At 44.3% G+C, this 21,571-nt stretch overlaps 1 protein-coding gene across 3 annotated transcripts in view; it reads left to right on the plus strand.

Annotated features, from left to right (window-relative positions):
• Positions 1–21,571, plus strand: part of TTLL4 (tubulin tyrosine ligase like 4) — a 41,268-nt gene that overhangs the window by 12,302 nt on the left and 7,395 nt on the right. For 2 of the 3 annotated variants that reach the window (XM_040440463.1, XM_040440465.1), the window contains exons 2-12: positions 1,557–2,907; positions 4,049–4,131; positions 4,236–4,287; positions 8,870–8,994; positions 9,379–9,489; positions 10,538–10,614; positions 10,700–10,894; positions 13,968–14,050; positions 14,329–14,457; positions 19,415–19,537; positions 19,809–19,907. In XM_040440463.1, coding sequence (XP_040296397.1) covers positions 1,640–2,907; positions 4,049–4,131; positions 4,236–4,287; positions 8,870–8,994; positions 9,379–9,489; positions 10,538–10,614; positions 10,700–10,894; positions 13,968–14,050; positions 14,329–14,457; positions 19,415–19,537; positions 19,809–19,907 — 2,345 coding nt within the window. In that variant the 5' untranslated portion in view covers positions 1,557–1,639. Of the gene's footprint in view, positions 1–1,556; positions 2,908–4,048; positions 4,132–4,233; positions 4,288–8,869; positions 8,995–9,378; positions 9,490–10,537; positions 10,615–10,699; positions 10,895–13,967; positions 14,051–14,328; positions 14,458–19,414; positions 19,538–19,808; positions 19,908–21,571 lie in introns of all 3 variants that reach the window. The other variant, XM_040440464.1, reaches the window with a different exon arrangement.

Consider the following 21,571-nt stretch of genomic DNA (forward strand, 5'->3'; position numbering starts at 1 on the left):
AGGGCCTGTTCACACAGTGCTAAATTTCCACCGGTGGATATGTGGTGTTTGCAATGGGAGGCAGCGCTGCCATTTGAGCGACCAGTGGTTTAAAGGCACGACCATGTCAAGAAGGGACGGGTCACATGTTCGTTTGGTGCTTTTTCAGACATTTATTTTTATTTTTTCCTTTTGGACATGTCTGTGGGAAAGTGTCCGAATAAATGGCAATAAACTATGATCAAACGCAGTGTGACTCCAGCCTAAAAGTCTTCCCTGCTGGTTCAGCACGTGTACAGAGCGCACACCATTTAACAGCCCTACATAGTAAGGCTGAAAAAAGCCCTATGTCCATCCAGTTCGGCCTGTTATCCTGCAAGTTGATCCAGAGGAAGGCAAAAAAAAACTCCTGTGAGGTAGAAGCCAATTTTCCCCACTTAAAGGAGAAATAAATTCTTTCCCGACTCCAATCAAGCATCAGAATAACTCCCTGGATCAGCGACCCCTCTCTAGTAGCTGTAGCCTGTAATATTATTACGCTCCAGAAATACATCCAGGCCCCTCCTGAACTCTTTTAAGCCCCCTTCACACGGGCATCGCAGGTGAGGGCCAGATGCGTTCAGGGAAAATTGTGCGAGTAGGCACGCAATTTCAGTCAGTTTTGACTGCGATTGCGTTCCGTTCAGGTTTTTTTTTTTTTTCTACGCGAGTGCAATGCGTTTTGCACACGCGTGAGAAAAACATTACTCTGGTACCCAGATTTCTTCACTGAAGTTCGGTGTTCTGTAGATTTTATTATTTTCCATTATAACATGGTTATAAGGGAAAATATTAGCTTTCTTAATACAGAATGTTAAGTATAATGTCAATTGAAGGTTTAAAAATAATAAAAACATAACTCCCCTCATCCTCTTGATCGCGCAGCCGGCATAGTCTTCTTTCTTCTTCTTTCAGATCCTGCAAAAGGACCTTTGACGTAATTGCGCTCACCGCGTGGTGACGTTCAGCGCAGGTCCTGCTGAATGAAGATAAAAGATTATTTTATCTTCATTCAGCAGGACCTGCGCTGATGTCACCACGTGGTGAGCGCGATTACGTCGTCAAAGGTCCTTTTGCAGGTCCTGAAAGAAGACTATGCCGGCTGCACGATCAAGTGGATAAGGTGAGTCTATGGGGAAAGTTGTGTATTTAGGGGGGGCCTTCACACACAGCAGTTTTTGTTGTAGGAACTTCTCTGACTGTAAGTCATTTTCTTTCATCTCTATGTGGTTGTTTTGGCAGCAAGATCATGAATTTCTGCAGGCCCCATTCTGATGAATGAAACTGATTTTCAGTCTCAGAAATTTCCACAACAAAATCTACCATGTGTGAAGGCCCCTAATAGGCCGAACTGGATGGACATGTCTTATTTCAGTCTTACTACTATGTTACTACCAACTGATGTTGAAACATTTTTAGATGTCTTCAGCAAACCTCAAGGCTTGTTGGCTACTTTGCTCCTGGGTCAGGTCTTTTGATTTTTATCTTTACCAATCTCGAGCATATGAAGTGACAATTTCTTTTCTTGATCGTTGTAGATGAAAGGTTCTACCACAGACGATGAAGCACTAAGGAGGAGAGTGCCTGTCACACTGTAGTAACATCTGGGCGATGGCCATTCATGGCCTCAGTCGAGGCACAGGTGTACATTGCTGAGCTTAGAGGTGAAGGTCGTCAGAGGCCAACTCCTGATCCAGACAAACCCAGAAGTAACGGCCCTGCTGCAAATCTCTGGAAGCTGAAGAGGGAGCATGCCCATTTGGCTCATGATCGCCGATCTACTTACTACGTGTTCCCACGTCCTTACTGTTTGTTCTCCGGGCCCAGCAAAACCGTACCTTTAACGCCATCTCCTCCACCAACTGGACGACAGTCGCTGCATGACACCCTTGAAAGGACGTTGGTTTTCCATAGAACTTCTAAAAAGCTAACCACGCCTTCCTTGGGGCCAAAGACAGAAAGCGGAAGGCTCATCTCCACCCGCTACAAATATCCACCAATCAGGCCTTTCCTTAAATCTGCCAAAACTGAAAGTGCCATGACGTCTTTGTTGGTAGATCAGTACCACCTGCCAAGTGCAGCTGGCGAGCTCCCTGAAGTTGCCATTAGAAGACCTTCCAGTGTTGCAGCCAAGCTGACCTCAGATCCGTCCAGGTCAGGCTTAATTACCAACTCTTTCCTACGACCCGGCAGTGCTAAAGTGCCTTTACATCCACATGTAGACAAGAAGAAGACGCCAAACCCACTGCAGGTTGGAGCAAAGTCTGCTTCCTGTCTTTCCAGCGAGAAAGGAGGCTTCGGCCAACCTAATGGTCTAGTTCCTTCACTTCATTACACTGGCGTTCGTGCACGGTCTACTTCTTCATCCAGCATCATGGAGGGAATGGCCAAAGTTGAGGAAGTCACGCGGCTTAATCTTGAAAGTAATAAAGTTGGCAGCTCTCCTCACAGAGGAGTCCAACTAACAGAGGCTGTGAGGCGCTTGACGGGGAGTCATTTGCCCACTGGCTATGAAGCACAACTTGAAATTTCTACTAAAGCTGTGTGCCAAAATGATGAGACCTGTGCCAGCAGTGCCACAGCACACCCCTCGTCACATTCAGGCCACCAAAAAGACATTGCACCGAGCAGCCTAGCATCAGAGGGTCCAAGCCTTAACGATGGCATCAGTGTTTCCAGCATCTGCACCCAACAAGCCAGTGCCAGCCTTGATGCCTTGGGAGGTGACTCGTACCTCCTTAACTCTGCTCACCTTCCATCCTTGAAAAGCGAACCCTTACTGTCGGTGACTGGTGAGACGACTCATGGAGGAAATGTTACTGTGATGGCTTCTCAGATCTCAACTATATATCTTAATAAACCATGTGAAGCTGTAGCAAGTAACCAAGAGTAAGTTGTGCTCCTTAAAGGGACCATGGGGGTTATTCTGTAGTGGTTGGCACTTGGCATTATTCAATTGTAATTAATGGAATTCTCTGAGCAGAGCCTGAGATCTCGTGTCCATTGATATAATTTTACCTTATACTTGTATTCGTTTTAAGTGCCATCAAGATGGTTTCAACTCTTAGCTGCCAGATGAATAGTATTTGGGTCTTTATGGTTCTCATACTTCCTCTATTCCATGGAACCTGATGGTTCAGTTTCCCTATGTGCCTGCCCTAGCCGTAGTTTGAAAAGTATTACTGTGCAGTAGAGATGAGCGAATCAATTGTAATTAGTTAAATTTGTTAGAAATCGCCCTCCTGGAGCCCTGAAAGGCTAGCCCTGCTGATCAAGGGACCCCGTCCCTCAAGTGACAGGGTCAGACATCTTGCCTGGCCCTGTGAATCTTATTTGCTTTGCTCTGAGTATAGGTTTAAGCAAAGTGGATCTACTGCTTCTAACTGAGCAGCACAGATATCGACTGCTTGTGCCACGGACATCTGGGTACACCCAGGAGTGGAAGCCACTGCCTCCACTTCCGGGTGTACTCAGACTTCAGCGGCACATTCACAGTTGGTATCTGCACTGCTCAGGCAGCAATAGCAGATCCTCTGCACCGATACTCGGAGCAACAGCACAGCTGCAAGATTACTGGCCCGGTGGACCAAGGGGGCAGGTCTCTTGAGCAGCGGGGCCAGCACCTTGGTGCTCTAGGAATGTGATTTTTGAATTCAATTCATAAGACTCGATCGGCTCATCTCTACTATGCAATGAATGGGGCATTTCAAGTGAATTATTGTAATGATAATTTGGGGAGGCCTTACATGCCACATGCATCTCTGGGACTATTATCGATGCAGGAGAGTGATGGAATGCATCCTGGGAGGTGGAGGTGCTTGATGAGCTGCTGCCCACTCACAGAAAGGGAAGAAAGTCCTTCAGATATAAGTGAAAAAAAAAAGTTTTAAATGTACAGAGATTGTTTACTGCAGGGGCTATATGTGAAATCTACTGTAACATCTGTTCTTTATGGCCCTGGTATTGGATGTTCTGTGGAAGGACTTGGTTGGTCTTGACATACATTTTGTTGCTCTTTTCTTCAACTTAGCTTTACTGTGCTAAACTCTGATGCTGAAGAGGAGCTTCCTGAAGACCTGGAAGACAGCCAGGATGAAGAGGAGGATGAGGAAGGTTTGTATTTGCCAGTTCCGTACTCTTCTAACCCATAACTGAACTTGCTGATGATGCACTTTGAACAGTTCTCAGCAACTATATATATTCATTGTCTTCTACAGATCCTTCCATTGTCCAATCAGCCTCCACTACATCATTAGCTGACATTTCCAGGTATGTAAGTGTTATTATTTGTATTGTAACCTTTTATTGCTTGCTTTTCTCACATATTGGCCTCAACATTCATGGCAGTTCTCAGCATTTAGCACCCAGTGCATGGGCACCCAGTATATGAAATGGACATTATTGCAGTGGGATCCTCTGCCACGCATGCTTGTTCTCTGTGGGGAGGGCACTACAATGACTGCTTCTTCTGTGCAAACTGGTGAGCAGCCGGTGCACCTTTAATCAGACTTTCAGCAAACCCACCAATGCTTTAGCTTATTCTACTCATGAAATGACAGACCGGACCGGAAACTACAATTTTCTTACAGTGCAATTATCCCTGCCATTCCATCCAACCCCTGGAATACACACAGATGTTATGGGTTTACTACAGAAGTGCAAGTATTGGACCCTGGTGGTCAATTGAGAGATGTACCTTTTGATGTCATAGGATTTAATATCTGACCTATATCTGTGTATGGGGGGTAGTCCCTGATGATATCTGAATTGTTGGTTCAGGGTACCGCACAACAACTATTTGCAGGGTATCACAGGTCATATGAGACTGTCCCCTGATGAGCTTGTTCCTGTTGGCACGGTGAAACGCGTTGTATACTATCCATGGTTTGATTTTGGTACATATGTACACACTTTTTTTTTTTTTTTTCTATAACCAAGGTTAACTACATTTTTGACGTGACTACTGGACATTTATACTTTCCTTTTATACTATGGTGTTGGGATTCTTTTCTGTTTTAGGGACTCCGTAGTGTGACTAGGAGGTTCCTGACACGGGATTGCTCCTATCGGGGCGCCCATTCCATTTTTAGGTAGGGCCTAAATAGCAATAGGGAAAGGAATAGGGACATATCTTTTTCATAATCAACCCAGTGAGAATATTAATCACTTCCCATCTGGGCCATTTGCCCCCTTCCTGACCAGGCCAAATTTAGCAAAACTGACACATCTCACTTTATGTGGTAATAACTTTGGAACGCCTTTATTTATCCAAGTCATTCAGAGATTGTTTTCTCGTGACACATTGTACTTCATGATAGTCATAAATTTGAGTCAAAATATTTCACCTTTTATTTATGAAAAAATCCCAAATTTACCCAAAAATTTGAAAAATTCGCAATTTTCTAAATTTCAATTTCTCTGCTTTTAAAACAGAAAGTGATACCTCATAAAATATTTATTATTTAACATTCCCCATATGTCTACTTTATGTTGGCATCATTTTTGGAAATGTCATTTTATTTTTTTAGGACGTTAGAAGGCTTAGAAGTTTAGAAGCAATTCTTCAAATTTTTAAGAAAATTGCCAAAACCCACTTTTTAAGGACCAGTTCAGGTATGAAGTCACTTTGTGGGGCCTACATAGTGGATACCCCCATAAATGACCCCATTGTAGAAACTACACCCCTCAAGGTATTCAAAACCGATTTTACAAACTTTGTTAACCCTTTAGGCGTTCCACAAGAATTAAAGGAAAATGGAGATCAAATTTTTAAATTTCACTTTTTTGGCAGATTTTCCATTTTAATCAATTTTTTTTTTTTAACACATCGATGGTTAACAGCCAAACAAAACTCAATATTTATTACCCAGGTTTACAGAAACACCCCACATGTGGTCATAAACTGCTGTATGGGCACACGGCAGGGCGCAGAAGAAAAGGAACTCCACATGGTTTTTAGATGCCATGTCCCATTTGAAGCCCCCTGATGCACCCTTACAGTAGAAACTCCCAAGAAGTGACCCCATTTTGGAAACTAGGGGATAAGGTGCCAGTTTTATTAGTACTATTTTTGGGTACATATCATTTTTTTGATCATTCATTATAACACTTTATGGGGCAAGGTGACCAACAAATTGGTTGTTTTAGCACAGTTTCTATTTATTTATTTTTACAGCGTTCACCTGTGGGGTTCAGTCAAGTGACATTTTTATAGAGCAGATTGTTACGGACGTGGCGATACCTAATATGTATACTTTTTCTCATTTATTAAAGTTTTACACAATAATAGCATTTTTGAAACAAAAAAATTATGTTTTAATGTGTCCATGTTCTGAGAGCTATAGTTTTTTTTTTTATTTTTTGAGAGATTTTCTTATGTAGGGGCTCATTTTTTGCGGGATGAGGTGACGGTTTTATTGGTACTATTTTGTGGGACATACGCATTTTTGATCACTTGGTGTTGCATCTTTTGTGATGCAAGGTGACAAAAATTGCTTGTTTTGACGTTGTTTTTTTTTTTTTTTTTTTTTTACGGTGTTCACCCGAGGGGTTAGGTCATGTGATATTTTTATAGAGCTGGTTTTACGGACGCGGCAATACCAAATATGTCTATTTTATTTTTTCTATTTTTCATTTTTATTTTTTATTCCTAACTTGGGAACTTTTTTTTTTTTTTTTACATGTGAAACTTTATTTTATTTTTTCAACCCTTTTTTATTTTTTTAATTTTTTTTTTTTACACTTTTCGTCCCCCATAAGGTCATACAAGACCTCTGGGGGACATTTGCTTCACTTTTTTTTTTTTTTTTTTTTTTTTTTTCACTGTTGATTTCTCCTGTAACTGGGGCTGACATAGTAGCCCCAGTTACAGGACAAATGCACCCCTATAGAGGCTGTACAGCCTCACAGCAGGGCTGATCGAGGTCTCTGAGAGACCTCACACAGCTCCTGCACACTCCGGTCACGGCGGTCACATGACCGCCGGGCCAGAACAGGAAGCGCACAGCGCTTCCTGCTCTGCAGACACAGCGCTCGGTGAGCGCTGTGTCTGCAGCGATCCGGAAGGCAGGGACACCTGGGCACTGTCCCTGCCTTGTCTTAGGGTTGCCCTGCTGTCACTGACAGCGGGCAACCCGATCAGCAGCTGCACGATTAGCATGCAGCTGCTATTTCTGACAGGACGTTTTAAAACGTGCTGTCAGAAATAGACGTCCACCCATAGGACGTTTATAGTCTATGGGCGGACGTGAAGCGGTTAAGCAAAAGGAGGTAATTAGAAGGTATTTTGGTGAGTAATATTAAAAGCTATGTTTTAGTGGTGGTTTCTGTGATGCTTGCTTCCTTCACTTCACTATTTGCATCTATCTGACTTTTTGACGGTCCACTAGTCAGAGCTGTAACAGATTTTCAATAGGCAGTGGGTTTCTGTAGTATGATATACAACAGTTTTAAAAATAAAACTTAGTAAACCTAGTACAGATCCTCTATACTACACCACACAGGAGAGCTGACAGATTCACTATACTACACTACACAGGAGAGCTGACAGATCCTCTATACTACACCACACAGGAGAGCTGACAGATCCTCTATACTACACCACACAGGAGAGCTGACAGATCCTCTATACTACACCACACAGCAGAGCTGACAGATCCTCTATACTACACCACACAGCAGAGCTGACAGATCCTCTATACTACACCACACAGCAGAGCTGACAGATCCTCTATACTACACCACACAGGAGAGCTGACAGATCCTCTATACTACACCACACAGGAGAGCTGACAGATCCTCTATACTACACCACACAGGAGAGCTGACAGATCCTCTATACTACACCACACAGGAGAGCTGACAGATCCTCTATACTACACCACACAGCAGAGCTGACAGATCCTCTATACTACACCACACAGGAGAGCTGACAGATCCTCTATACTACACCATTCAGTGCTCTTCCAGTGCTCATACCTGTTAGTCCAGTTTAGTAGGTGAAAAATTGTGAGAATAAATGTTTGTACGTTTCACTTCTCGTATGTTTGTTTTAATTTATAACGATTTAGGCCTCTTTCACACTTGCGTTGTTGGGATCCGGCATGCACTTCCGTTGCCGGAGGTGCCTGCCGGATCCGGAAAACGCAAGTGTACTGAAAGCATTTGAAGACGGAACCGTCTTCCAAATGCTTTCAGTGTTACTATGGCACCCAGGACGCTATTAAAGTCCTGGTTGCCATAGTAGGAGCGGGGGAGCGGTATACTTACAGTCCGTGCGGCTCCCGGGGCGCTCCAGAATGACGTCAGAGCGCCCCATGCGCATGGATGACGTGATCCATGCGATCACGTGATCCATGCGCTTGGGGCGCCCTGACGTCACTCTGGAGCGCCCGGGGAGCCGCACGGACGGTAAGTATGCTGCTCCCCCGCTCCCCACTACACTTACCATGGCTGTCAGGACTTTAGCGTCCCGGCAGCCATGGTAACCACTCTGAAAAAGCTAAATGTCGGCTCCGGCAATGCGCCGAAACGACGTTTAGCTTAAGGCCGGATCCGGATCAATGCCTTCCAATGGGCATTAATTCCGGATCCGGCCTTGCGGCAAGTGTTCCGGATTTTTGGCCGGAGCAAAAAGCGCAGCATGCTGCGGTATTTTCTCCGGCCAACAAACGTTCCGTACCAGAACTGAAGACATCCTGATGCATCCTGAACGGATTTCTCTCCATTCAGAATGCATTAGGATAATCCTGATCAGGATTCTTCCGGCATAGAGCCCCGACGACGGAACTCTATGCCGGAAGAAAAGAACGCAGGTGTGAAAGAGCCCTAACCTGCAAATGTTCATTTCTAGGCAATGTGATCCCAGTATGGACCCAGTGCCCCCAGATGTGGATTTAATTGTGAGACCTGCCCTCACCCCAAGCCTGTTTCCCAACACTCCCTCAACTATTTATTTTGCCACTCAGGATGAAAAAGGTAAGAGACTACTGTGTCTTGTCCTGTTAGATAAATCCCGGCACCTCCGTATTCACATACATAAAACGTCATCACTTCTTTGAGTCTTTGCTGAACTGCAGTGGGCACTTCTGTTTATTGGTAGACTATATATTCTTTAAAAAAATAGCTTTCTAAATATTCTCCAATCCATATACATCTACCATTTTGGGGTATGCGGCTCCTATGCACATCTGTATTTCAACCCTGCATCCGTACTCTCTTCCATCTGCCCTCCCTCAGCTAGTCGTTACCCTGCAGGACAAGGATAGACAGATGTACGTAAGAGCGAGAGATTATATGCATATAAATTGTGTCTTCCATGTTCCTATGCTTATGTTATGTCGTCGTCTTGTGTGCTTGTAGTGGAGCTGTTGCCTTGGGCCCAAAGAAAACTGATGAAGTGGAAAATGAGCACAGTCACCCCAAATATAGTGAAACAGACAGTGGCAAGGTCCCACTTCCGGATCACAAAAAGTGAGTAACTGCCTGACGTATAGTAATCGTGAACCAACCTAAGCAGCCATATTTATTAAGGCTTAAAATCGCAGATAGAATTTTCATGGAATTTCTGTTATTCCCTGTAGGGGGAAAAAGTTGCAGGAGGCTTGGACTTTGTGCGCCTAAAGCATAGTGCCCCTTAGTGCCTACCCTCACAGTAGTGTGCCCAATACAGTAAGAATGTCACCTTAGGCCCCCCCCAGTGTAAGGATGCTTCCTTGGTGCCACCCTACACAGTAAGGGTGCCTCCTTAGATTACCCTATGTAGTATCATGCACCGTTAGTGCCTCGTAAAGTAATGCTTGCCTAGCACTGTTCCCTGTCTGCAGCACCCAGCAGGCACCATGACATCAATGGATCGCGCTCGCGTCAGTGGTCCAGGGTGAATGGTGGGGAAGGATGCTGATGGCTCCTTGATTCACTATAGTAAGTGTGGATGTGTGGCAGCTTTCCTGGGACAGTAACCAAACTCCAGGACTGTCCCACTGGATCCAGGATGGTTTGGAGACATATTTTTTGTTAGCCTAGTCCCTAGACCAGTGATGGCTAACCTCCAGCACGCCATCTGTAGTGAAACTACGTCTCCCAGCATGCTCCATTAATTTCTGTGGAGTTTTGAGAACAGCCATCTTGGGAGTTGTAGTTTTACCACAGCTGGAGTGCCTGAGGTTAGCCATCACAGCCCTAGACAATAAGTTGATCATTGGACATCTCGCTGACACGTAAGAAAACCCAACAGCAAGTGTTGCATTTCTCTGCAGCGCCGCCACAAGTGAAGCGAAGTATTACACCATTCGCCTTTGAAATAAATGCTCCTACAATGCAGTTTACACATGTTGGGTCCTCCAGAGCAAGACGCGTTTTGTAATTGCTGTCCACTGCGGATAATATGGCGAATTCAGGACCCTCAGCTAACTCGGTGTACATGAGGGTGTGTGAGATGGGAAATCGGACTGAAAGCCCCCCAGTGACTGGCTCGTTGTTTTTGTCACTGTTTTGAATAACCTGTAAATCTTTCTTGCAGAGAATCACGATTGGTTGGGTTGCTGGGGTCATCACATGAAGTCCACAGGCTTCAAAGCTATCCGAGACTACCAGAAGGTAAATTTCCATAAATGAAGAAGTCCAATCAGATTTTCAATTCGCAGTTGCCACTTTCTGATCTTGTTGTTTTGTGTCCATTTAGTTGAACCATTTCCCAGGCACCTTTCAGATTGGAAGGAAAGATCGTCTGTGGAGAAACCTGTCCAAAATGCTCGCTCGCTATGGAAGGAAAGAATTCAACTTCTTCCCCCAGTCCTTTGTGCTTCCTCAAGACATCAAGCTGCTGAGAAAAGCCTGGGAGGCGGGTGGAACGCGGCAGAAATGGATTGTTAAGCCGGTACGGGATAGATTTAATCAATAGTTGATGGCTGCATCCAGAGGCTTTTGACTGGGTTCAGACGTAGTGATCATGCCCATGAAGGGCCATAGGGTGCGACCCCAGCCTAGACGGTAGATTCTATCAGGCTTTCTGCATTTATGTATTAGGGCTTAGTACAACTTCTGAGATGGTATGGGGCCTTAGAGCACAATTAGACATGGGCCCCTATATACTTTTTTATACTCGTTTCATACATTTATTTTTTTTTAGATATATATTTTTTTTTATTTTTTATTGCCAGATTCATTTAGAAAAAAATTGTGACATTTCCTTGGATGATGATATTGAGGCATTCTGCCCTAGAACATCGTACATTACAGACCCTAAAGGGGGTTTCCAATCTTTATATTTTTTTTTTTTTTATATAATAGGAAATCATATTTTGTAATATACATGTATGTAAAAGCCCTGCATACATGCCTTTCATATATCAGGCGGTTGACCCCTATATGCAGTAGAATGGTATAGCCTATAGATAAGTCCTGTGTAATGTATTCATGGCCTAACTGAAACATGGCATCAGTCATGTGAAACTCTTCACATCATATAATCCCTGACATTCAGCCGTAGTGTTACGTGACATAAATGTGCTGGGTAAGCACTAGGGATCGACCAATTATCGGATATACCGATGTTATCGGCCGATATTCATGATTTTCTTAGTTATTGGTATCGGCATCTAACCCTGCCGATAATGCGTCCAGCGCGCTGTCACAGAACATGAACGCACTGCTGTCAGCGCGCTCATGTTCCCTCAGCAGCGCATGTTTAGTCCTAGCGGCTCTCCTGTGGATGCATCTTGCAGGACTAAAATGGGTTGTACCTTTTTTTTTATTATTTTTTTTCCTTTTTTAAGGAGAGGCTTACTGTATGGATATAATAAAGGTATTCAAGACCAATATTAAATAAACATGTATTTGAAAATCTACAGATTATCATTAGTGATCCTAGAAATTGTTTTCTGATCGTTGGGTCTTTGGTACAGAAAAATTTGTTTTTATTGGCGGAAATATGGCTCATCAGTCACAAGGCAAAGAAGCCCGATTCCCCCATTTGCATACTATTTTCTATTGGGGGAAAAATCATTCCAAATCAATCATTGTAACGGTTAAAAAAAAATAATAATGAGGTTAGGTTTACATATGTACTCAAATTCTAGTATTCTGTTCCAGCATAGGAACCTAGTACCGGAATAATCACCAAACCTGTCATATGTCAGACACCATTGGGGCCCGATGGTTCCCCTTCACTATAACGGGCTACATTTTTGTTTTTTGGCATCAATACCAGCACTCGCATTACAAATGTGATGAATTGAAAATAAAAGCCACAAAAAACGCAATGGAAACCCAAACTAAAAGCAGAAAAAGTGTGTGAAGGAAGCTTAATAAGAGTACTTTCTAGGGATCGACCGCTATTGATTTTTTTAGGGCCGATACCGATAATTTGTGAACTTTCAGGCCGATAGCCGATAATTTATACCGATATTCTGGGAATTTTCATTTTTGATTAAAAAAAATTCCTACACATCTGCTGAAAATTAATGTTTATTGTTAACGTGTATTTATTTATTTTTTTTGTAAATCTTTTTTTCATTTATACTTAATATAATTTTTTTTTTTTTTTTTTACTAACTTTTAGCCCCCTTAGGGACTAGAACCCTTGTCCTATTCACCCTGATAGATCTCTATCAGGGTGAATAGGATCTCACACTGTCCCTACTGCTCTGTGCTTTGTGCACACAGCAGCATGGAGCTGAACATGGCAGCCAGGGCTTCAGTAGCGTCCTGGCTGCCATGGAGACCGATCGGAGCCCCAGGCTTACACTGCTGGGGCTCCGATCGGAGGTGCAGGAGAGAGGGGATCTTGTGGCCACTGCCACCAATGATTAATACTGGGGGGTGGGGGGGCGCACTGCGCCACCAACGTTTTTAATACTGGGATGGGGGGCGCCAATGATTAATACTGGGGGGCTTGGGGGGGCGCACTGCTCCACCAATGAAGATAAGTCTCTCAATCATTCATATACAGGAGGCGGGAGCTGGATGCAGAATCACATAGCCAGCTCCCGACCTCTAGGAGCGGTAGCTGCGATCCGCGGCACTTAAGGGGTTAACTACCGCAGATCTCAGCTACAGCTCCTAGAGGTCGGGAGCTGGCTATGTGATTCTGCATCCAGCTCCCGCCTCCTGTATATGAATTAATGAAAGACTTATCTTAGTTGGTGGAGCGGTGGCCACAGCCCCTCCCCTTCTTTTGTCCTCTCTCCTCTAATTGGCGGCAGCAGCATCACAGGGGGAGGGAGACACTGCTTCCTTCTCCCCTGTGCTGCTGAGGGAACACAGAGAGCGCTGACAGCAGCGCGTTCTGTGTTCCCAATACGTTATCGGAATATCGGCAAAATAGATGCCGATACCGATAACGTTCAAAATCCTGAATATCGGACGATAATATCGGTAAAACCGATAATCGGTTGATCCCTAGTAATTTCACACTAGTGTTTTTTCTTTTCCGGCACTGAGTTCAGTCCTAGGGGCTCAATACTGGAAAAGAACTGATCAGTTTTATCCTAATGCATTCTGAATGCAGCGAAATCCATTCAGGATGTCTTCAGTTCAATCACCGAACGGCGTTTTGGACGGAGGAAATACCACAGCATGCTGCGGTATTATCTCCGTCCAAAATTCCAGATCAGTGGCCGGATCCGGCGTTAATTTAAATTGAAATGGCTTAGTGCCGGATCTGGCATTAAAAATGCCGGATCTGTCCTTCCGGTCTGTCCATGCGCAGACCGGTAAAAATGTGAAAAAAAATATATAACTGATCCGTTTCTCCGGGTGACATCCAGAGAGACGGATCCGTTCTTGCAATGCATTTGCGTCTACAAATGCTGTCCGTTTGCATGCAGATTGCCAGATCACTCTGCCGCAAGTGTAAAAGTAGCCTAAAACTACTCTCCAGACTTGAAATGGCATTCTTGCTAAATATTGCAGAATGAGACTAATTGGTAATTCATTTGGTTCCATTTTAGCCCGCATCAGCCAGAGGAATGGGGATCCAGGTTATACATAAATGGAGCCAGCTTCCGAAGAAGAGACCACTGCTGGTACAGAGGTAATAGTTCTGTGTGAACCTAAGGCTAGGGTTACACCATGACACCTGTCACAGCGATGATCTCTTGGAAATTAATGGGATCGCCGCAGCAGTCGCAAGAAATCCAACACGACAGGTGTCGCTCGACCAGTGTAACCCTAGCCTAAAGGAGCAAGACCAGTCCATGTCTGTCGTACACCGATTGGTCTCCTCCCCATGCTAGCCATTTGTGGCATTGTTCCCTTTGTCGACATTACGGGCACAGTAGTCCTGACCTCTTCTATGTTGTCTCTCTTCAGGTACCTGCACAAACCCTACCTCATCAGCGGCAGCAAGTTTGACTTGCGGATTTATGTTTACGTCACGTCATATGACCCCCTCCGAGTGTACTTGTTTACAGACGGCCTGGTGCGATTCGCCAGCTGCAAGTACGTTCTTCATTGTGAGGCTTTTATTTGTTACACTTATTTCTGTGATCCCTTTTGAGAAGTGGGTCTGTTACGGCATGCTGGGAGTTGTAGTTTTGCAACAGCTGGAGCCATGTGTTGGAGACCACTGCTCTAGAGTGTAGCTCTGAATTAAATATATATACAGTTGCAAGAAAAAGTATGTGAACCCTTTGGAATGATATGGATTTCTGCACAAATTGGTCATAAAATGTGATCTGATCGTCATCTAAGTCACAACAATAGACAATCACAGTCTGCTTAAACTAATAACACACAAAGAATTAAATGTTACCATGTTTTTATTGAACACACCATGTAAACATTCACAGTGCAGGTGGAAAAAGTATGTGAACCCCTAGACTAATGACATCTCCAAGAGCTAATTGGAGTGAGGTGTCAGCCAACTGGAGTCCAATCAATGAGATGAGATTGGAGGTGTTGGTTACCGCTGCCCTGCCCTATAAAAAACACATACCAGGTGTGGGTTTGCTTTTCACAAGAAGCATTGCCTGATGTGAATGATGCCTCGCACAAAAGAGCTCTCAGAAGACCTACGATTAAGAATTGTTGACTTGCATGAAGCTGGAAAGGGTTATAAAAGTATCTCCAAAAGCCTTGCTGTTCATCAGTCCACGGTAAGACAAATTGTCTATAATGGAGAAAGTTCAGCACTGCTGCTACTCTCCCTAGGAGTGGCCGTCCTGTAAAGATGACTGCAAGAGCACAGCACAGACTGCTCAATGAGGTGAAGAAGAATCCTAGAGTGTCAGCTAAAGACTTACAAAAGTCTCTGGCATATGCTAACATCCCTGTATCTACGATACATAAAACACTAAACAAGAATGGATTTCATGGGAGGATACCACAGAGGAAGACACTGCTGTCCAAAAAAACATTGCTGCACGTTTACAGTTTGCACAAGAGCACCTGGATGTCCCACAGCAGTACTGGCAAAATATTCTGTGGACAGATGAAACCAAAGTGGAGTTGTTTGGAAGAAACACACAACACTATGTGTGGAGAAAAAGAGGCACAGCACACCAACATCAAAACCTCATCCCAACTGTGAAGTATGGTGGTGGGGGCATCATGGTTTGGGGCTGCTTTGCTGCATCAGGGCCTGGACGGATTGCTATTATCAAAGGAAAAATGAATTCCCAAGTTTATCAAGACATTTTGCAGGAGAACTTAAGGCCATCTGTCCACCAGCTGAAGCTCAACAGAAGATGGGTGTTGCAACAGGACAACGACCCAAAGCATAGAAGTAAATCAACAACAGAATGGCTTAAACAGAAGAAAATCCGCCTTCTGGAGTGGCCCAGTCAGATTCCTGACCTCAACCCGATGGAGATGCTGTGGCATGACCTCAAGAAAGCGATTCACACCAGACATCCCAAGAATATTGCTGAACTGAAACAGTTCTGTAAAGAGGAATGGTCAAGAATTACTCCTGACCGTTGTGCACGTCTGATCTGCAACTACAGGAAACGTTTGGTGGAAGTTATTGCTGCCAAAGGAGGTTCAACCAGTTATTAAATCCAAGGGGTTCACATACTTTTTCCACCTGCACTGTGAATGTTTACATGGTGTGTTCAATAAAAACATGGTAACATTTAATTCTTTGTGTTTTATTAGTTTAAGCAGACTGTGATTGTCTATTGTTGTGACTTGGATGAAGATCAGATCACATTTTATGACCAATTTGTGCAGAAATCCATATAATTCCAAAGGGTTCACATACTTTTTCTTGCAACTGTATTCCATGAATTTGAGTCCAAGTTCTTATTATCCTGAAAACCCATATTCAGACTGCAGATAGATGTGTGGCCTCTTATCTCATGTAGTATTTTTGGATTTCTCCTGTACTGAATGACAGTAATTTCTAGAATATCAATTTAGCAGTAAATCATTATATAGGTAATTGTCTGATACATTTTACAAAGTAGTTTCCATGTCATAGCTATGCTTTAAAAGGGTTTTTCGAGATATTTTTACTAATGTCCTATCCTCAGGATAGGTCATCGGTATCTGATCAGTGGGGGGTATGACTCCTGGGAGTATTGGTAGTGCAGCAGTCTTCTCTCCACTTAATTTAGTACAGCACCGTTCACAGTGGATGTGCTTGGTATTGCAGCTCAGCCCCATTCACTTCAAAAGAGCTGAGCTGTGCCGCGCCTAGGCCATGCGACCAGTAAAAGTGACGTCACTTGCCTAGGGAAAGCTGTGAGAAGGCAGCTACTGGGAGCCCTGGTGCCTTCTCAAACAGCTGATCAGCAGAGGTGTCAGAGCCCACCGATGAGCGAACTTGTGTTTTTAAGTTCGGCGTCCAAAGTTCGGGTTATTGAAGAATCCCGTTATGATTTCCGCTACCACAGATCATAATGGAATTTGGAATCCATAACGGGATTTTTCAATAACCCGAACTTTGGACGCCGAACTTAAACCACAAGTTCGCTCAACACTAGTCGTCACTAAAAATATCTCTGAGAACCCCTTAGGCCTCTTTCACACAGGCGTCATGTTTTTTGCCCGGATAAGATGCTGGTGTGTTGCGGGAAAATGTGCGATTTTTTTTTTTTATTTATTTATTTTATTTATTTTATTTATTTTTTTTTTTTCGCGCGAGTGCAAAACATTGTAATGCATTTTGCACGCGCGTGAGAAAAATCGGCATGTTTGGTACCCAAACCTGAACTTCTTCACAGAAGTTTGGGTTTGGGGTTCACGTAGATTGCATTATTTTCCCTTATAACCATGTAATAAGGGAAAATAATAGCATTCTTAATACAGAATGCATAGTACAATAGGGCTGGAGGGGTTAAAAAATAATTAAACTCACCTTAATCCACTTGATCGCGCAGCCGGCTTCTCTTCTGTCTTCTTCTTTGCTGTGCACAGGAATAGGACCTTTTGATGACGTCACTGTGCTCATCACATGGTTCATCACCATCGTGAGGGACCATGTGATTGGATCATGTGATGTGACTTCACCACAGGTCCTTAGCCGGCAGCTCAACATTACAGAAGAAGACAGATCCGCAACTACGCGATCAAGTTGACTTGAATTTTTTTGGGGGTGTTTTTAACCCCTTCATCACTATTTTACTATGCATTCTGTATTCAGAATGCTATTATTTTCCCTTATAACCATGTTATAAGGGGAAATAATACAGATCGGGTCTCCATCCCGATCGTCCCCTAGCAACCATGCGTGAAAATCGCACCGCATCCACACTTGCTTGCGGATGCTTGCGATTTTCACGCGGCCCCATTCACGTCTATGGGGCCTGCGTTGTGTCAAAAACACAGAATATAGAGTATGCTGCGATTTTTACGCAACGCACAAGTTATGCGTGAAAATCACCGCTCGTGTGCACAGCCCCATAGAAATGAATGGGTCAGGATTCAGTGCGGGTGCAATGCGTTGAACTCGCGCATCGCATCCGCGCGGAATACTCGCTCGTGTGAAAGGGGCCTTATAGTTTACCACAGTGACCTCTACGGGGCTATCAGCATAGGTCGTTATAAAGCTCTGTACAAGGGAATATGTCTATCCTATAAACTGTCATGTTGCTGCCATCACTATATGCTCAGTGGAGATCTGACCTCTGTGGGACCACAACTCTGGTTTAGTGCTATGTCCTCTAAGTTCTCCCTGCATGATGGTGCCCCTGGCAAGGAACTGCAGCCAGCCCCATTCACTTAAAGGGGTTTCCCATGACTAATGTAAAAAATGAAAATCGGACCTCATGCAGTACATGACCATTTCTAACAAGGCTAGAACCAGCCCTGTACCTCACATGGATCCAGAGATATCCCCATGAATTGCTCTGCTAGATTTATATCAAGCTGACAGCTCAAGGAGTGTCCTTTCTGCTGCAGCTCAGGAGGCGTGTCTCAGCTCTCCCTATCACAGCTCAGGAGGTGTGTCTCAGCTCTCCCTATCACAGCTCAGGAGGCGTGTCTCAGCTCTCCCTATCACAGCTCAGGAGGCGTGTCTCAGCTCTCCCTATCACAGCTCAGGAGGCGTGTCTCAGCTCTCCCTATCACAGCTCAGGAGGCGTGTCTCAGCTCTCCCTATCACAGCTCAGGAGGCGTGTCTCAGCTCTCCCTATCACAGCTCAGGAGGCGTGTCTCAGCTCTCCCTATCACAGCTCAGGAGGCGTGTCTCAGCTCTCCCTATCACAGCTCAGGAGGCGTGTCTCAGCTCTCCCTATCACAGCTCAGGAGGCGTGTCTCAGCTCTCCCTATCACAGCTCAGGAGGCGTGTCTCAGCTCTCCCTATCACAGCTCAGGAGGCGTGTCTCAGCTCTCCCTATCACAGCTCAGGAGGCGTGTCTCAGCTCTCCCTATCACAGCTCAGGAGGCGTGTCTCAGCTCTCCCTATCACAGCTCAGGAGGCGTGTCTCAGCTCTCCCTATCACAGCTCAGGAGGCGGTTGAAGGATAAAACTGAGCATGTGCGGCCATCTCAGTGAGCCGGACAAAGAAATAGGAAAAAAACGAACATCAGGTGGCGCTCTACAGATACATTTTATTGAATAGCTCGATGCCTATGCTAAATTTGTAATTCTATGCCATTAAAAAAAATATTCAGATCCAGGTGCTGGTTTGAAAACTGTAGAATATTTTTCGTGGGGCTACCCCTTTAAATTGAGGTGGGCTGCAGTTTCCTGCACAGCAAGTGGTGAAATGTGCCGCTGTGCAGGACAATGGGTGATGGTCAGACCCCCATTGATAAGGTGATGGCATATCCTTTTTAGAATATCTCTTTGATCTGTTTCTTGCTCTTCCTCGTGGATTATTGTAGGCTGGACTCTGCACTGAATGTGGGAATAGAAGAATTACTACCCTAAGGATATTTGGCATCTTCTCTCTGCATGGTCTTAATGCTGCCAGTAATTTGATGCCATTTCGCTTTTGTTTTGTTTTTCCAGGTATTCATCATCTATGAAAAGCCTTAGCAACAAATTCATGCACTTGACAAACTACTCTGTGAATAAAAAGAACGTGGAATACAAGGCGAACGCGGATGAGTCTGCCTGTCAGGGGCATAAGTGGTATGTCACATTCTGTCCTATGGTGGAGCTCATCTTGACACTGGAGATATAACTAGTAGTGGGAAGGTTACTCCGAACATGTCCAGCCATTCTCATGGATGTTGCTTCATGTTCTGCTCCTTCCAAATATGAATCTAGTACAGACATGAACTCTGCCTGTGTGAAGGAGGCCTAAAGCTCATGTTTATTCCGCTATACTTACTGATCTAAAACCTATAGGGACATCTTGGAGATGATATGGTTTAAGATTCTCACTGATCTCTCCCTGCAGGGCACTTAAGGCATTGTGGAGCTACCTCAACCAGAAAGGTTTCAGCAGTGACAAAATCTGGGAGAAGATCAAAGAGATGGTGATCAAGACAATTATTGCGTAAGTCCTGGTTGAAATTAATTTGCCAAAAATCTATCCCGGTTCAATTTTAATTCACACAAGTCCATAGCTCATTTAGACTGGGTCTCCAGAGGGTGGCTGCAACCTAACCCACCCGTGGTGGCCAGTGGTTACATGTATTTGCAGGTTATCGAGATGGGCAAGGTTGTGGCAGTCCTGTGAAATCCCTACATAATGCATGATCATTATTGACCATTGCCACCCAGGTATACAGCTTGTTACTTATACGAGAGCTAGCGAGCCGTGTGCCTGTGTGAGCAGCACATTATCAGGACAGATTTTCATCTTCCGGATGTAAACTTATCCATTCCCTGACAGCAGACAGAGGCCTTGAAAAGCTTGACTCGAAACAGAGTATATTAGAAAGTTGCGGGACTTTCCCTGATACTTTGGCGACACATTTACATTCGTCCTTTCTCCATGTCAGCCTTCCCTTTTGGCTGTTATTTGAGCCTATTTATGACTTTTGCATGGAGAAACATTAAAAAAGGTGTAGTTATTTGCAATTCACTTCAGTTTAGCTTTAAATGGTAAGTCTACATGGAACAGAATTGCTGAGGATTTTACCTGCAGGCTTGTGCTGGTCAATATCACAGAGAAACGCAGCAGCAAGCAAGTGGATGAGGCATTACAAATCATATCCACATGCTGTGGGCTTTTTCTGTGAAGGAACTAAAGTGTAGATTGCAACATAACTGATGTGCATCAGATTTTAAAATCTGTTGATATCATCACTTTCAATATAGCAGGGTTAATTTGAGGATGAATCTGTAGCAAAATATGCAGATATGGTGATTTTGCAGATTTTTCTGTGAAATCGGCAGTGGAAAATTTTCCATTCTATGTGGGCTTACCCCAACAGTGTTAGGCCTTATGCACGCGGCCGTTCCGTGCATTGGGGACTGCAATTTGCGGTCCCCAATGCATGGACCCCATCCATGCGGGAGCCGTGACTAATCCGTCCGCACCGTAAAAATAATAGAACAAGTTCTATTTTCTTGCTGTGCAGAGGCACGGACAGAAAACCCACGGAAGCACTCTGTAGTGCTTCCGTGGGATTCCGATCCGTGCCTTCGTTACGCACAGCATCTCCCGGATTGCGGACCCATTCAAGTTAATGGGTCCGCATCCGTGGTGCGGGGTGTATTGCGGACCCGCTGTATGCGGGCCGCAATACGGCCACGACTGGGCAATGGTCTTAAGCCTTATTCAGTGACATAAGGTATGACGGAAAAATCTGCACCTGTGTTTAGAGCCACACCAAAATCGCTGACCGAACACTGACTGTGTGAATAAGGCATTAAAGGGGTCGTCTCTCTTCAGGAAAAGGCATTTATCATGTAAACAAAGTTAATATAAAACACTAATGCATTGTGATTGTCCATATTGTATCCTCTGCTGGTGTCATTCATTTTTTACATCACATTATTCATTCTTCGTTTCTATGGTTACAACCACGCTGCAATCCAGCAGCGGTCGTTGTGCTTGCACACTGTAGGAAAAAGCACCGCCCTCTGGGGGCCATGGAAGTTCGCATAAGTTGGTGCTTTTTCCTATAGTGAGCAAGCACGACCACCTCTGCTGGATTGCAGATGGACAATCGCAATACATCAGACAGTGTCTTGTATTAACTTTCTCCACAT

The sequence above is a fragment of the Bufo bufo genome, chromosome 7 (genome assembly GCF_905171765.1).
Source record: "Bufo bufo chromosome 7, aBufBuf1.1, whole genome shotgun sequence".
In the NCBI taxonomy this organism is placed as follows: domain Eukaryota; kingdom Metazoa; phylum Chordata; class Amphibia; order Anura; family Bufonidae; genus Bufo; species Bufo bufo.